This window comes from Trachurus trachurus, assembly GCF_905171665.1.
Source record: "Trachurus trachurus genome assembly, chromosome: 15".
Classification (NCBI taxonomy): domain Eukaryota; kingdom Metazoa; phylum Chordata; class Actinopteri; order Carangiformes; family Carangidae; genus Trachurus; species Trachurus trachurus.
In genome coordinates this window covers 18,042,968-18,059,640 of record NC_139906.1, presented here as the reverse complement: position 1 = coordinate 18,059,640, position 16,673 = coordinate 18,042,968, and the positions used below count along the sequence as shown (strand labels likewise).

Here is a 16,673-nt window from a genome sequence, read left to right as displayed (position 1 = left end):
GTCTCTGTGTTGTTCACTGAGAAAAGAAGTCTCCACTTCACTGCTCTTCACAGTGACTGGCCACAGTGAGGGGGGAGTGGTTAAAAAACACTAGCTAATCAGTGGAGCCCTGGGCAGCTCCAACAAGTGGCTGGGGGCTTGATGAAAGGCGAGCACATGCAGTCTGGCACCGGTAACCTACGGGAAAGAAACACTACCTCTAAATCCTGATGGGCTTTTTCTCCTCCTACCACTGAGAGCTAATAAAAGGAATCTGCAGGACCTCAAGAGGATTGTTTACACTTGGATGCTACTGGGGAAAGACGCACATCCACTGAGAGAAGTTAAAGGGAAAACCTGAAGTTGTGCTACATTTAAACAACTACTACTATGAAGATGCTGAATGTGGACTTGCTGGTTTTAAGTTTCTGCCTCGGTCTAGGGACAGGATACAGTGCTCCTGGTAAGAAACAATATCAGATCCAAAACGGGCCATGTAGCTACACCTTTCTGCTGCCGGAGCAGGAAGACTGCCAAAGCCAAAGCAACAGCTACAACTACCCAGTTCAGAAGGATGGACCCGTGGACAACGACGAGTCGGCTCAAAGGCTGGAGCAACTGGAGATCATCATGGAGAACAACACGCAGTGGCTGCTTAAGGTAAAGTTCAGTCACATCCACGATTATCATATTCATACAACAAACATATTCTAGCAACTGAATTTTTTTTTTAAAAGTCTGTTTTACGTATGTGACAGACAGGAGCGGAGAAGAGAAACCATCCACACAGGTGTCAGTGCAGCAATTCACCGGACTCAGATTTATCCAGTATGTCTGTACCTTGCAAGATTTTCCACTAAAACCTTTCTAGTATCTAGTGAACCTCTTCTGAGGGAACAGGCACATTTTAACATCCCAAATCACAAGAAACGTGTTTTCTTTTTTTCAGCTGTACTTATGTGAGGGTCAGATTTTTAGGCTCATAATGAACCACAAGCTCTTTGTGTGGTGCGGTGATGACATTAACAATGCTTAACCACTTTATCAAAATAAAAGCGATAAAACGTATTCACTAAAATAAGAAAAAAAGCATGTGTAAAATTTTACAATTACAAAACATTTTTTTCTGAATGTGTATCTCCGAGATTCCGTCAAGAAAAAAAAAACTTTTCAGACTGTGCTGGAATTAATTTGAGTGTCTACGATGCACTTTTATTCAGTACAAAAGGGGCATAATGGCTCTGACAGCCAACAAAAACTCAGCACAGGTGTCCACACGAGGGATGCACGGTTTCCTTTCAGCCTGCTGAGTCTTTACTTGAGCGAGAGAAAGAAGGGGAACTGCTTCTTTCTCTGGCTGCCTCTCTACATCCACTTCAGAGTGTGATTAATGATCAGTGCTATACAAGACGAGCCAGACAAGACAAGAACATCTCACAGCTTGACCAAGCGATTCCCGTCTCGTAACATAAAACAAGCTCTGATCCTTTCCACAGGAGGGCTCAGAGGGCACTCGCCTTTGATGTTCTTCATGATCTAGAGACGCTGCTACTCAGTAACTACACTCACATTGACAGACACGAAACCTGCTGCATCAGAAATCAAAGGCGGTTCATGTTCAAGAGGAAGTTTTACAACTAGCCCGATGAAACATCTAATTAAGTTGCAGGTTACGCATTTCTTACAAAGAAAGAGGCATTTCCAATAAAATTGTGTCTCTAAAGATTTACCTGTACTTGTATCAGCATGTTTTATCTGTTTCACATCATTCTATGTAAATCAATTAAGGACTCCCATTTTTAGGGTTAGGTGCTGTCACCACATTAATTTGCACTTCGAAAGATAAATATGTGAGAAAAAATATCGCTATATTATTGCTGTGAAGAGTTATGATTTAAGTTTCATAAAATAAATGTTCCATCCTTAAAGGGATAGTTCACCCAAAATTGAAATTTCACTAATTATCCTACTCACCCTCATGTCGACTAAGGGCTGGGAGAAGTTTTGACGTGTAACAGCACCCAAATACTGTATACAGTAGGTAAGTATAATTTGTGTTTTTACAAATAATTTTTCTTTATGGCAAAAAACAAGTTTTATTTAAAGGGATAGTTCACCCAAAATTGAAATTTCACTCATTATCTACTCACCCTCATGTCGACTAAGGGCTGGGAGAAGTTTCAGAGTTATCCGTGGCTTCTCTGAGTTACAGGGGGTCTCAGCGTAGCAGTGCATGTCCATATAACGGTTGCAAATGGATACCACTTTTCTTCGTAACAAAAAGACACACCAAAAAACATCCAAATACCTCCATGCTGCTCGTATGTAATGTCCGTCTTGTATTGAAGCCCCGAAATGCGAAATTGTCCCAAAAAAAATTAAATAAGTCTATACTTCAAGCTTGTTTGTAGCGGAAGCTCCTCTTCCGTCCTCTTCCCAGTTCGTCCAAATTTGACGAACCGGGAAGAGGAGCTTCGAGAAGCTTCCGCTACATTTCGGGGCTTCAATACAAGACGGACATTACATACGAGCAGCATGGAGGTATTTGGATGTTTTTTGGTGTGTCTTTTTGTTACGAAGACAGTTGGTATCCATTTGCAATCGTTACATGGACATGGACATGCACTGCTACGCCGAGACCCCCTGTAACTCAGAGAAGCCACGGATAACTCTGAAACTTCTCTCAGCCCTTAGTCGACATGAGGGTGAGTAGATAATGAGTGAAATTTCAATTTTGGGTGAACTATCCCTTTAAATAAAACTTGTTTTTTGCCATAAAGAAAAATTATTTGTAAAAACACAAATTATACTTACCTACTGTATACAGTATTTGGGTGCTGTTACACGTCAAAATACCAATTTGTGAACTGGTATTATGATGTGTAACAGCACCCAAATACTGCTATTGCCTTCACAAAAGGAGAGGCACCAGATTTTAATGGTCTCTAGTTCAATATCTAGTGACAATTTCTGGACTTCCTATTCTTGCTGCACCAGCTGAAGACAACTGGGGAAAACACATTGTTGTCATGCTCTCGTGTGACTTAGGAACACACTCATTCCTCGCTGACGCCTTTGAGGCACACGGAGTAAACAACTGATTAGATCATTGAGTGTCAATGGGATATCCTGGCAAAAAGTCAAATGAAATCCTTCCACCTAGCACACATTTCTGTGTGGACTAACACAGACAGAAACGGGAGACCGAAAGAGGAAGACAAACAAAATCAGCGCTAATTGCTGCTCTTGTTGTAAGAAAAATAGTGATAAAATTAGCTGTTCGGGGTTGCGTTGCTGACTGATGAGTAAATAACAAAAGCTATTATGAAAACTGACTGCAGATGACACTGGTTTCCAGTTGTGCACAAGTCATACTATCATGAAGGATGTAACTCCTCACTCAACACTTCCATCCTGTTTACGAGTCGTGTGACCTGATTGCCACTCAGGAACACCATGCAGGAAATAACTTAATGACTAGTCTCAGTCTAAATCTGGCAAAAGTGTAAGGTAGATAAGAACACATCTCGTAAAGATGAAACTCTGACCAGCAAAGCCCCCACCCCCCATTCTAAGCTATTGTATTATAACTATGATTAAGAGGTTTGATATTTGATGAGTAAACCCTTCATTCTAATTATTTTATAATAAAAAATAATTTATTTATTATTTCATTCATGTTTATGGGAAGATATTTAGACACGAAAGTCCAAATTACGCTCCTATTCCAACTACAGGAGGTTTCTAAATATTGGGCAGTACATGATTTAAAATGAAATTACCTGCCATGAGACTATTCTGTTTAATTCTATGCCCATGGACCTTAAACAAAGGAACTTCTATGAGCTGTGAAGAGAGGGTTTGAGTTTCACTGTATGTGACAGATACACATATTCCCTCCTGTACCCAATAACAATGCACAGTATGTATGAGTGACTAGTGAGAGCAACTGTCTATACTTCAGTGACTCTCTACAGTACGACAATGGTAGAACCTGCACCCTTGTTAGTGTTCAGTGACCACAAAATGAATGTTTGTCCCTGAACCAACATTAAAAGATGATTTCCCTCATTGAATACAAATGAGGTCGCTGAAGAACTCAAGCAAAGACAGAGAGTTGCTCTGTGTCTCCTTTCACAGAAGCAGTGAAACAGTGAGCATTGCCCGGCATGGAAGAACTACCAGTGTATATAACGCCGCATTGCACAGTGTAACCACTGGTTTAAACAGCAATAGTGTTGATATAATAGTTGTTATAAACTGTCTAAACCCAATTGTCTTTCTCCTGCAGCTAGAGAACTACATACAGGACAGCATGAAGCAGGACATGGTCCAGATCCAACAGACTGCTGTACACAACCACACAGCTACGATGATTGAAATTGGAACAAACCTGCTGAGTCAAACTGCTGAGCAAACAAGGAAACTGACCAATGTGGAGGCACAGGTGAGCCAGTGCTTTCAGCTTTTTTGTAACACGCAGAGAAGCACACTGACAAACTGTCAGACCGTTTGCACCTGCACCTACAAGAGACTTCTGTGATGTGGTTGTTTAACAGTGTGCTCTAACATTCAATGCATTAAAAATAATGTAGCTTTGGAGTGTAAAAAAAAATAAGCAGGGGGGGAAAAACAGGCATGACTGCGTCAGTTTATTATTGTGGCTACACGTCAATGACCTTATGTGAGCCAACTGTACAGCATTTCCTGTTATTAGCACACTCATATTCCCACAGAAAGGGTCTATCAGTTTGTCACAATCAGACATCCGTCTGTTCAAAGACATCAACAGCTCCATTGGAGACACATAGCTTGGATCCATGTAAACAACCTGCTTTTTGCTGAGTTCAGTTCCTCCAAAATGGGAAATTAGAGGCATCTGTCTGTGAAAATACGTGGATTCTGAAAGTTTCCCCTTGTTCAGGTATGTCTGCTGCATTGGACCCTCGTTCTTCTTTCCTGTCATGCTTTTCCATTTTGCAAATGGCTGTTTGTTCACTCTAGAGGCACAAACTGGGGCTCTGTTACTGGGCATGTGTGTGTGTGTGTGTGAACTTCATCTGCTGCTGCAATAACAAAAGCGACAAAATGCCTTTACACCAACAAGCATCTTTAGTTTGGTCTGTCATTAAAGATTGTTGTTACACATGTGTACTGCTCTTCAGTTTTTTTTTATAGACTCCTATAAGTTGTACTATAATTTGCCAACTACTCTGTTATAGCAGTTTATATAGATCTGCTAAATGTATTAAAGTCTATTACAGTTCTTACAGAATCTTCAGTTTGTGGTAATTCAAGTGTATTCCCTGACAAAGAAGTGTTTTTTATTTAGTTTATCCCCATTTATATGAATGAGGTGGACAAACTTATACACCAGTTTGTATTGTATAATACAGTTCAACAGCACCACAAGCACACGTTTCAACAAAATCACATTATGTCAGATTAAAATATTCCTCTGTCCACTGTTTCACTAGAATACATCCTGTGTCCGGATGTGACTTAAACTTGGGACCAGGCTGGCATTATTGAATGACCTTGAGCCTGTCTTGAGGCTTATGTGAAACACTTGACTTCAGAGTTTACATCATAATGTGGGCACATACTGTAAACTCTCCGCCTGTTTTTCCTTTGCAGGTAATTCATCATACAACTCGACTTGAGCGTCAGCTTCTTGAGAACTCCTTGTCAACAAACAAGTTGGAAAAACAACTAATTGTCCAAACAAATGAAATTGACAAGCTGAATGACAAAAACAGGTGAGGACATCAAATCACATGGCGAAACCATTTCAGGGCCACTGACAGTTCACTATTTGAACAATGTGTTGAGCAAAGACAAAGCTGCTGCTGAACTTGTTATCTGCCTCTTCGCAGCTTTCTGGAGAAAAAAGTTGGGGAGTTCGAGGTGCAGAGGCAAGTGGAGCTGAAGATGCTTCAAGAAGAAAAGGAGCAGCTCCAGACTCTAATAATAAGGCAGACTGCCATCATAGGCGAGCTGGAGCAGGAGCTGCTCAAAGTCTCCTCTAACAACACTGTCCTGCAGCATCAACATCAGCAGCTGCTGGATACTGTCAACAAACTCATTAGTACCATCTCTGTCGGCTCAGTTCCAGGTGAGTCAGGATCACAGGTCATCACAACCTGTCCAACCATGGTTACCACTAAAAAACTAAATACATATATAGACCTCTTATTTTGCACCATATTACTACACCCATAGTCATGACCTATAGACCAAGACTACCGTAGACACTGGCTCCACTGACACTATTACGTCAAGAGAGTGAACATGAATAGACTGTTAAATGTGAAACTATATCCAGCCACTTGTTAGCTTAGCTTTGCACCGGACCGGACAGAACCAGGAGTATGTGATGGACCATTTCTTGGCTGCCAGCAGGCTGATTGTCTAACAACAGCTCAGGGCCAAGAAATAATCTATAGCTGGTGCATTAGATTACCTTTGGACAGAGCCAGGCCAACTGTTTATGTTTCCAGTTGATTCCAGTCCAACTATCGAGTGTTACAGATCTTCAGAGTTCAGCCGTAATGTAGTGCTGGCTGAAGCAGTCATATTGATGCTAAATATTCATTTGTTTTTAGAATATGTGAACTTCTTAAGGGAGGCCACACTTAGATGCTTATTTGAGTATTGTCAGAATTAAAAGAAGGTAAATATTTTTCTCTGTAGATACAGAAACGGCCATGCTGCGGGATAATCCCACCACTTTCCTGGACTGTGCTGCTGTCTATAAATCAGGACAGACCCAAAGTGGAGTCTACACACTCACATTACCCAACACTACCACAGAGGTTAAGGTAAAGTAACCCCTATTTAATTGTTTCAGACTAAGATCAGATAAAGCTGGAATAGAAAAAAAAAACTTCAATTACCTGGTGGTGAAGCAGAATCATACAGTACCACTCTGTGTATGTGTTTACTTGCTGCCATGACAGTGCATAGTATATACGTGCACAATGATATGCGCTGTCCTATCTGTACTTACATAACCTTGTAAATTAAACACTGCACACCACTGGCAGTAAACAGTATTGTGTTTGAGGGCGGGGTAGTTCAATTAAAATGTTCTCAGACTTCCATTAATGATGTGCATACTTGAGCTTAAACTGTGATCTCCTTAGATACTTTTCAGTGATTTAAGGTCTTGGGATTTCAATTCTGTATAACCCTCTCTGCAAACTAAAAGTTGTTCTAACCCAACTCTAATAAGAAAACATTGTCCAATTATAAGTGACCATGAACTCTTCACCAAGCATTAATTTTTAATTACTAATCTCAGCACCTCTTTCTTCCATGTGTTTGAAGGCTTTCTGTGACATGGAGACAGAAGGAGGAGGCTGGACAGTCCTACAAAAACGCTTTGACGGCCATGTTGACTTTCACCGAACGTGGCAAGAGTACAAAAAGGTAAAACTATCAGGAAGAAATTCTTCCTTTAAAAAATATATATCCTAGGCTACCGTTGTCACTCCAAATCCACAAGACCAGCAGCCAGATTTGGTTCTGGCCATCGAAAGAAAGTGTTTCCAAGACCTGGTGACTGCACAGTTAGAGGGAATTCCTAGACACAATCTGAAGGAGAAAGGACAAACTACAGCCACCCAGGCAAAGGTCTGAAGTCATCACCATCTGCTATTCATCAAAGTAATTGTAAAAGTTGAAACCACAATAGTTTTAGCTATTTGCCATTATTCAAATTCCACATTCAATCACAGCATATTTAATTTTTCTGTCTGTGCATCTGAAACTGTGTTGATAATCTACTACTAAAAATAGTGCCCACGCCAAAGAGATAAATAGTGTAACAGCACGCCAAAATGAATCGAGTCCAATCTCAACTCCCCACAGAGCAGTTATTACAGAGAAAAGCATTCATGCAATTTCCTTTGCAATTAAAACTGGCATACTTTCTTATGAAGGATTGTGTTCGATTTGTTTAATTGCTGGATGTGTTTTGAGTACAGATGAAATATTCCAGCTACAAGGGAAACTAGATTTCAATGTAATAGCCAAGAAATGAACAGTACATGGTGATTCTCGCTCCGTTTGCTGCTTCGTTAATGGAAAAAGATATCTTAAATGGCTACCGCAGGGATTCATCAAGGTTTAATTACAATTCTTTTTTGTCTTTTCAGGGGTTTGGAGAACCTACAGCTGAATTTTGGTTGGGAAATGAATTTGTCTCCAAGCTGACAAATCACCAGTCCTACAAATTGAGGATCGAGCTGAGCGACTGGGAAGGAAATTCTGGATTTTCACAATATGATCAATTTTCTCTCGACAGCGAAGCACAAAATTACAGGTCTGGTGTACTGACAACATCAAAGAAATTTCCCCTTAGTAATTTACACGTTGCCAACAAGGTGTCATTTACTAAATATTTTAATTTTCTGTCTTACAACATTGCTTTTGAAGTCGGAACATATCAAAAACTGCTGTTGCAGTTTTCAGCTGTAACTAAAGTGCAGCCTCAAAAATTAAAGCTTTTCGGTTATAATGATGAAATTAATAACTATCCTACTGACACATTTCAGAGGCAGTTCTCCTTGTAACACGGTGCAGTGTGTCGCAGCATTCTGTTTTCTAATCTAATATCTTTTGTTTTGGCTTTAATTGTGCCCTCATACAAAATGCTTGAATGTGAATAGGAAAGTGTTTGTGTCAGGATTATCACCCGGCTCAAATTTTTTATCAACAATTAATTTTGTGAATAATGATGTGAAAGACTGACCATCAGGCTTATGCTTCACAATTGGCTCATTGCCAGGGAAGATTAAACAACATTAATAGGTTTTGTGGTGAATTTACTCTGGTTGTGTACTTTTTGCGCTAATTTGCAAGAAGCATTAATTCTAATATTTTATAATTTGTTGTTATGACAGACTAAATGAAAGTTGTATATATATTTCGTTGGACTGCCTTCAGCTTTGATTACAGCAGGCATTTGCTGTGGCATCGTTTCGATAAGCTTCTGCAATGTCACAACATTTATTTCCATCCAGAGTTGCATGAATTTTTCAAAGATTCTCAATGGGGTTAAAACATTGGACCACATTTCTTCCTTGAAGATGATGGTTCTCCATTATCCTTCTAGTTTTTAATAATGCATTGGACATTTTTTAACCCAATTTTAGTAGATTCAGCAATCTCTTAGATGTTTTATTTGCCTGATGCATGCCAATAATTTGACCCTTCTGAAACAGATTAACATCTTTTCCACGACCACAGATGATAGTTGTTAAAGAAATGAGACCGCATCAGTTAGGGTTAAACAGGTTGTTGCCAGTTGAAACACAATCATGATGCAGTAATTATCCAATGGGAGGCTCTTACTATTAGCTTTGTTAAATCCAGGAGGTGACTTTTTTTTTTGGCACAGACAGTGTGTTTATTTCCTGAAAACAACTTCTGTAAACACTAGCTTGTGATCATAATTGCTGACCTACTGCTACTACTACTACTGCTACTACAGCACATCACATTGTAGAGATTCCTGACAGTTCTCTGGATTTTGCTGTATAAGACTTCCTGATCCAGAGGTACTGGCATGAGGCCAAAGAAAATGTAATAAAACTGGTAAGAATTTGAAAAATAGGAAATACATAAAATGTCTTGAATTTCTAACATTCAATCTGCACTTCTTGGCGACAATACAGCCTTCAGAGGTATTGTCCCTCCTGAACCAAAACTGATTTCAAAGTGGAATGGATACTTCTTTTGAATTTGGCAAACAGACCTTGAAATGCTGCTATTCACGTCTTAAGCCGCCTTAACTATGACCAATTTGAACTTGAGTTACAGGGCACAGCAACATATGTCTCCTACAAAGACCCCACACAAATACCATTACAGACATCCTTTGGAAAAAAAGAAAAAATTCCATAACAAAACAAGAATCACTAAACTGCTTGTTAAATTCAGAAACAGCAGCAAAAATAAACAAATAGTAAGCAAGCACACAATTAATCCTTCTGCCAAAGCCTCTTTTACATCCAGTAGTAGTGAAGCTATGGCCAGAAATTGTATGAGTGAGTAGGACGTTGCCTTTTGAGGAACAGTAGTCACTAACTTCCTCCTCCTCTTCCTTCATTTTTCCTTTTCCATTCTACAGGATACACCTTAAGGGCTACAGTGGAACAGCAGGCAAAATAAGCAGCATCGGGCAGCCAGGAAGTGATTTCAGTACAAAGGATGCAGACAATGACAAATGTGTTTGCAAATGTTCACAACTGACCACAGGGGGTAAGAAATGCATATTTGTGGATAACATGTTCATCGCAAAAAATCACGTCAATTTGCATAGGGCAAACAGGAACAAATTCCCAACCACCCCAAATCTTGGCACTTTCCCCAAAAATCTTCAAGGGCATTTTAAGGGCTCCTGGACTTTTGTTGCCAGGTCAAAGAGCACAATTAGCTCAGAGTTAATCACTGATCAACTCATTGGGGAATTCAGTCCCTACAATGGCTGACATTAATAGCCTGGGAACAGAGCTTAAAGGTCCTCCTCCGTTCCCTTGAAAGTGACTCCACTGCCAGAAGTTTGTCTCTCTCTGTGTCGGGGTCTGCCAAGTGAGCATGAAAGCATGAAAAAGCTAACCCTTTCCCTTTTTTCCCATGAGGCGTCTCTCACAGGGGACTCAATATGCACATTATGCACAATTGTAACTGACTGGCACTGACCCAGTGCAAAAAGTACCGACATGAGACTGCCTCAATTTGAATGAACAAAAATATGAATGGATGCAGCAAACCTATGTAATTCAAAGCAGAAAAATGATCACTACAATGCTATCTATGTTTCTGTCTGATTTTGAGTGAGTTTGACAATGTAAGAGGAGTGAGCAATAAGCCCGTAACTCAGTGGAAGCCATGTTTGAGAACAGTGTGAAATTATAGCATGTAAAACTATAAGCAATCGTTACATATTTTTTACTGAAAATTCAGTTTTCAAGTTTTACTGGATTGTCACACACCCTTTTTTCAATACCTTTGACAATCCTTCAGTTCATAAACCAAGCTATCAGTCAAGTCAGTTTCTTCCCAGCTCACACTGGTGAAAACTTGAGGAGTGTCACAGGGATTTAAAACAAAAAAGGGTGTGTCAACAATAAGTGACAATCCAGTAAGAGCAGCATTAATTACACTGTCACTTCCAATTCAAGTTGAGACTGTCAAATGTGAAACGCCTGCCTTGTCACCATGACAAGACGGAAGAATGTACTGCCACTTTTTAACAGCTCAACTGGCAGCTAATGTAATGCCATGACAGCGTTAATTACAGCTCACATGAGCAGGACAGTGGAAAGTGTATTAATAAATTCACTCTGCTGAAGCTTTATAGCTCTTATTATGACTTGAAAAATATACATTAGTACTTATTTACTGAAATCTCTACCACCATTTCATTCAGATTATTAACTCAACTTACATTCTAAGTTTCAAAAATGCATTTGTTATGAGAATAAATTGACTGAAAGTTATCAGAAGGAAACATGAAGATGATTCAGTTCCAAAAATGGCTTTCCATTATGTAATATCTGATTTTGTTATAATAGTTTGCCATATTATCATAAAAACACATGGCACACTGAAATAGTTAAGTGAGTCAAAATTCTTAGTCAAAACCAAACAAGCCCTTTCAAAAAACAAAAAGTAACCATTTTATACAATATAAAAAGTAGTCACCCCCTGCTGTACAGTTTTTCTTTCTTTCATGTTCCCTTAAACTGATTCTTTGTTTTGATGCTCTAGGTTGGTGGTTTGATGCCTGTGGTCCTTCCAATTTGAACGGGATGTATTACCAACAGGGCCAAAACTCAAACCGCTTCAATGGAATCAAATGGTACTACTGGAAAGGCTCAGGCTATTCACTGAAGTCCACTACGATGATGATCAGACCAGTGGACTTCGCTGGTCCCCTTTGAGCCGTCACTCTCTGATTCAACAAAGTGGGAAAGAAAACTCTGCCTGACAAACAGCAAAAAACAACAAAGCCAAAAATAAAAAATCTCAAGGAAGCCAAAGCACTTAATGAAAATAATGTTATCTACCTTTCGAAAAGACATATTTTGTGCATGTTTATATGTTTAATACGTTTTATGAAATGGGTTGTTGCAAAAAAAAAAAAAGGAAAAAAAAATATTATTAATTATGGACTGACAAAAATAACAGACAAATATCTATACTGAAAATATCTATGTCTATGTGTGTTGTATGTATACGTAACAAGAGATATAGTGATTACAGAGAGTTATAACAGTTAGCTACGTAACTCAACAGGAGAGGCCAGAGTAAAATGTGACATTCATTTATGTTTTTTGAATGATTTTGATATAGTTTAAGCAGCCATTTAACTAGACTTTGGATAGTAGCTGCTAATAGTTCATTTTAGAAAGATACTATGGTACAACATGAACACAACTGGCTCAAAGTGATTGTTATATGTTCTAGAAAGTTTTTTGTAGAATACCTACAATGTAAATGCAAATGTAAAAATGCCACAGAAATTGTTTCTCTTAGGATTGTATTTCTCTAGAGAATGTGTGTACATTTGTTGTTTAATTTATATGTAGAGTTTAAGGCTGATATTTAACACTATTATATGGGCTAGAGATTTTTCATAGATCTTGAGTGCCTCCTAGTTCCAAGCTACTTAATTATTTCATTGCACATAAACTAAGAGGATATCTTTTGTTATTGTTCTGCAGTGGCCGTACCTTCCCACATGCTCATTCATGACGATGATCTCTTTGCAATCTTTTGGGAATGTATTTTTTTTTATTTATGTAGTGACTCTTTTGAAGCTACAACAAGCACAATTTATGGCATGATGTCCAAGTGAGTTTCTCACAAGTAAACACTGGCTTTAGGTTTTGTTAGAGTGGCTGAATGTAATGCTCTACCAGCTGTTATATACCTGAAGTTGAATATTAAACACAGCCACAAGGCAGAGAACTTAAGATATGGCTCTTCAGTCATTTTCCACAATTGTTCTTGTTCTACACTGTAACACTGAACAGTCTGGTGAATGCACAAATGCCAGATCACCACATGTTTTCAGTAATCTTTTGTGATTTCTACTTCAAAATAAAAAAAATCTCAAATATTCACTTTTTGTTGTTGCTGCTTTTTGGGGAAATGTATTGAGAATCTGCTTGTGGAGAAAACAGCAATCTATCCTATATAGCCATAAAGTAATCCTGATAAATGATTTGTTGCATTTCCTATAAATATTAATGGGACATTTAGGTTATTCTAGGATGTTATTAATGCACACAAGGAGTTGAGTTTATTTCAAAGTGATAAAACTGGTCCAATAATGGCCTTGTGATATGTATGTCTAAATCTTTTTTTTTTTTTTTTTTTAAGTATATTTTTGGGCTTTTATTGCCTTTAATTGATAGTGCAGTCGAGAGAGAGACAGGAAATGGGGAAGGAGAGAGTGGGGGAATGACACGCAGGAAAGGGCCGTCCGACGCGGGACTCGAACCGGGGCCGCCTGCAACTTCTCCCCAGTGAGCTAAACACCGCCCCGTATGTCTAAATCTTTTAACCTTATTGCTGAATTATGAGGCCATGCATCATTATTTTGAAGAGCTGCACATGATAGGGTTATAATATCAGTGTCATATATGCAAAGTGTGAGGTGAATATGCTAGAGATGAAAATTTCACTGAGTGGTCTTTTTAAACAATGCCATTCAACGACAGTGACAGCAGCCGAAAGTAACACCGTGGTCCTCAGGGCAAAGAATATGAATTAAACAGAGAAGCTTGTGATTTGAGGAGTAAACAAATGATAAAAGGCCTTCAGGGCATGAAAATATTTTCGCTGTCGCAACAAAAGCCATCACATAATTTCAAGAGGAAATCTGTTGACATCTGTCTGCATCAAGACCCCACGTCTTCCCTTGCAGTGGCAGGAGGGGACAGTGATTCATGAATGACGAGTTCAGGAAGAGGCAACATTCACATTTCACACAGGATGCTTCAGGAAAAACAAGCGGACTGAAAATGGATGACTGGCAATAAAAAATAGCAGGTTTCCGACTGACTTCCTCAGCTTTGGTTTTACGATCCTTTATTAGTTATGAGTGTGAAAAAGGATGATATATTTGGATAAAATATAATTGATTATATACTGAAAATTGTATCTTTTGTCATGAACGTAATGGTTTACACGTTCATGTACAAAATAAAACATTTTACACGTAAAATCGTCTTGAGTGAAAAATATGACAAACATTTCTGTTGTTGCACCAGTGGTAAAAAATAATTTGATTTAGCATCAGGGTTATTGCTGGCAGTATTTGTGTGTTTTTTTTTACTACTAAACTAGTACTAGTTCTCACCTGTGCTGCTGGAAAATGGTCTGAAAGTTCATAAGGCTCCTCAGGAATCCACTGCCTTTGCTCCAAACACCAAAGAATCTACTCAAGGAAAAGTAAAAAAAGAAATTAAAAAAAAAAGATACTGTAACAGTTCACCATTAACATGTAATTGCCTCCTAACATTAGTAAACTACATACCCATTCAAAAGAGAGGATCCAGCAGCCACGAGCTATGCCCAGCAGAATATTGAGGGTCCGCCGGTGACCCCCGGACACCACATGAGTTGTGCTCTCACAGACACGGTCTGCAACTGAAAAACCACCCAGTGCCTTCACCAGCTGAAGCACAGTTTGCTGGTGCCTACAAGAGGAGAACAAAACAGAAAGCATCCAACATAAACAATTTATCAAGATATATCAATGTGTTCATCAATGCAGTGAAGGTTTTCTGGGGATATTTTATCCTGAGGCAAAATTTTTAAACGTCTGAGTTACTTACTCTGTGGGCATGCTTGTCATGACCAATGTTCTCATAGCCTGAAACAGCAAACACATTTAATTTATGACAGGGCCAAAACAAAACTTTATGATGTGTGACAACAATCATATATTTTGGATGTGTAAGTAGAACTAATTTGGCTTAATTTTCATCTATTGGCTTGTGTCTGTAGAAGCAAAAGGAGAAATGGTTGGCTGAAACACTAATCTAAGCTTTAAACTAGCCAATATAAATTGTACAAAATGGCTCAAAGATCCTTGGAAATTCAATGAATGTTAATGTTAATCTTATTGCGAACTGGTGTGTTAAATGACACAGCAATGAAGATGTCAAATGATGATTATTCTACAGCCAAACAGGCCATGCACTTTAACAACCCTGCCAGATACATAGCTGCATGGAGACCAAAAAGGAAATCAAACACCAAGGCCATGGGTCGAGAAAAACATATTCAGAGCCACTGAACCGGAACTGTAAATTTGTAACCTGACAAGTGTGGTCCATCCAGCCACGTACTTTGGCCCTAAACAGAGAGCTATCATCGACACAAACACCTAAGCAGCAGTTACAAACAGGACCCCCGGGTCCGCTCCCACCAGACTCTGGTATCTGGTCCCCCAGCTGGAAGTCAGGGGTTAAGGCCTGTTGAACACAGTGGTGCCAAAACAGCCCACCAGTCCTGCCCCCATCAGAGGTAAAAGTTACATTATCCATGATAATCAAGTTGGTCATGGTGTTGATTGTTGTCAACCCCTGACTGCTACTTTTTAACTGTCCTGACAGAAGTTGTCTTTGGTTAAAAATGCTTTTATAGTCCAATTTGTTAATGATCCACAACAGGGTTATCTTCTGCTAATGATAGGTAATGGAGGAGCCTTTAACAATCAAGTCTCACAAATCAAAATATGGGAAGCTATTCCCTGAAGATTCCTCAATAGGGGACTTTGGCTTATCTCATGCGGTGGACATGTTTTGGCAGCAGCTCAAGAAAACAGGCACTGAAGAATGAGTTGCGCATAATGTGGCACCGACAAAGAGCTGGTGTGAACCACAGCAGGGTCTCCGAGCACAAATGAAGGAAATTCTTCAGTGTATGACTAGGTCTCCTTGATGGCTACAATTTTGTGCCCACTGAAAATGACTTTTTTTTTTTTTTTTTTTAGAAAATCAAAGACAGGCGAGGACTCTGGGTCTCTGCAAAGGTGGAAGTCAACTGGAGCTGTGAGAGGAAATTATAAATATCAGTGCACCTTAGATAAAAACTGACCCCAGCAAAGACCATGGGTCTATACAGCACTTTATATCAGTTAACATATTTTGTGAATATAGTCCTAAACTGCTTCTGATTGGTAGGATTTATAAAAGAGAATAAACTCCCTCATGTGTAATTCACCTTCAAACAAAATCACATTAAATGAGGAGACTTTGTCCTTGGTTGACGGTTGATTCAAAAAATATATGTTATTTTTTGTGCTTTCTTGTAGAATTCACTGTGCAGAGATGACAAGAAATGATGAGAGAGTGATGGGGAATTTCAATAAAGACCCCCTGCTTTAGTGCCTCAGCACCTCGCCCAGCAGTGCACGCTTAAGGTCGACCTCTTTTCAAAGAACTGATCTTTCATAGATAATGACAGTGGAGCAGGATAGAATAATGAAGAGATAAAAGGGTGAATGACATATGACAAAGGGCGGTACTGAATTTGAAGGATTGAAAGATGGGCTGTGTTATTAAGTGTATTCCCCAGACCACTCATTTAATACTGAGCATTTGTAATCTGTTTAAAATGAGGGTTGGAGTTAACAAATAAGGGTTAATAATTCTGTTATCTGTATTACT

The 16,673-nt window shown here is 39.1% G+C and overlaps 2 protein-coding genes across 5 annotated transcripts in view; one reads left to right on the top strand and one right to left on the bottom strand.

Moving 5' to 3' along the window:
• The window catches only part of mcph1 (microcephalin 1), a 29,966-nt gene that overhangs the window by 5,582 nt on the left and 7,711 nt on the right, over positions 1–16,673 (bottom strand). For all 4 annotated transcript variants that reach the window (XM_083988231.1, XM_083988233.1, XM_083988230.1 and 1 more), the window contains 3 exons: positions 14,835–14,872; positions 14,534–14,696; positions 14,357–14,434 (listed from right to left, as the gene is read on the bottom strand). In XM_083988231.1, the coding sequence (XP_083844357.1) occupies positions 14,357–14,434; positions 14,534–14,696; positions 14,835–14,872 (279 nt within the window). The remainder of the gene's footprint in view (positions 1–14,356; positions 14,435–14,533; positions 14,697–14,834; positions 14,873–16,673) is intronic.
• angpt2a (angiopoietin 2a) lies at positions 310–11,961 on the top strand. The gene is made up of 9 exons (XM_083988234.1): positions 310–639; positions 4,271–4,426; positions 5,617–5,738; positions 5,856–6,094; positions 6,673–6,800; positions 7,309–7,410; positions 8,139–8,305; positions 10,115–10,245; positions 11,758–11,961. Exons 1-9 carry the CDS (start codon positions 370–372, stop codon positions 11,928–11,930), a joined length of 1,488 nt encoding a protein of 495 aa, XP_083844360.1. The 5' UTR covers positions 310–369; the 3' UTR covers positions 11,931–11,961.

Bases quoted from the DNA above. Each gene is read 5' to 3' on its own strand.
- angpt2a (XM_083988234.1), top strand. From the start codon at position 370: ATGAAGATGCTGAATGTGGACTTGCTGGTTTTAAGTTTCTGCCTCGGT. The intron at 8,306-10,114 runs GTCTGGTGTACT...TCCATTCTACAG, and splicing joins AGCGAAGCACAAAATTACAG to GATACACCTTAAGGGCTACA. The intron at 10,246-11,757 runs GTAAGAAATGCA...TTGATGCTCTAG, and splicing joins TTCACAACTGACCACAGGGG to GTTGGTGGTTTGATGCCTGT.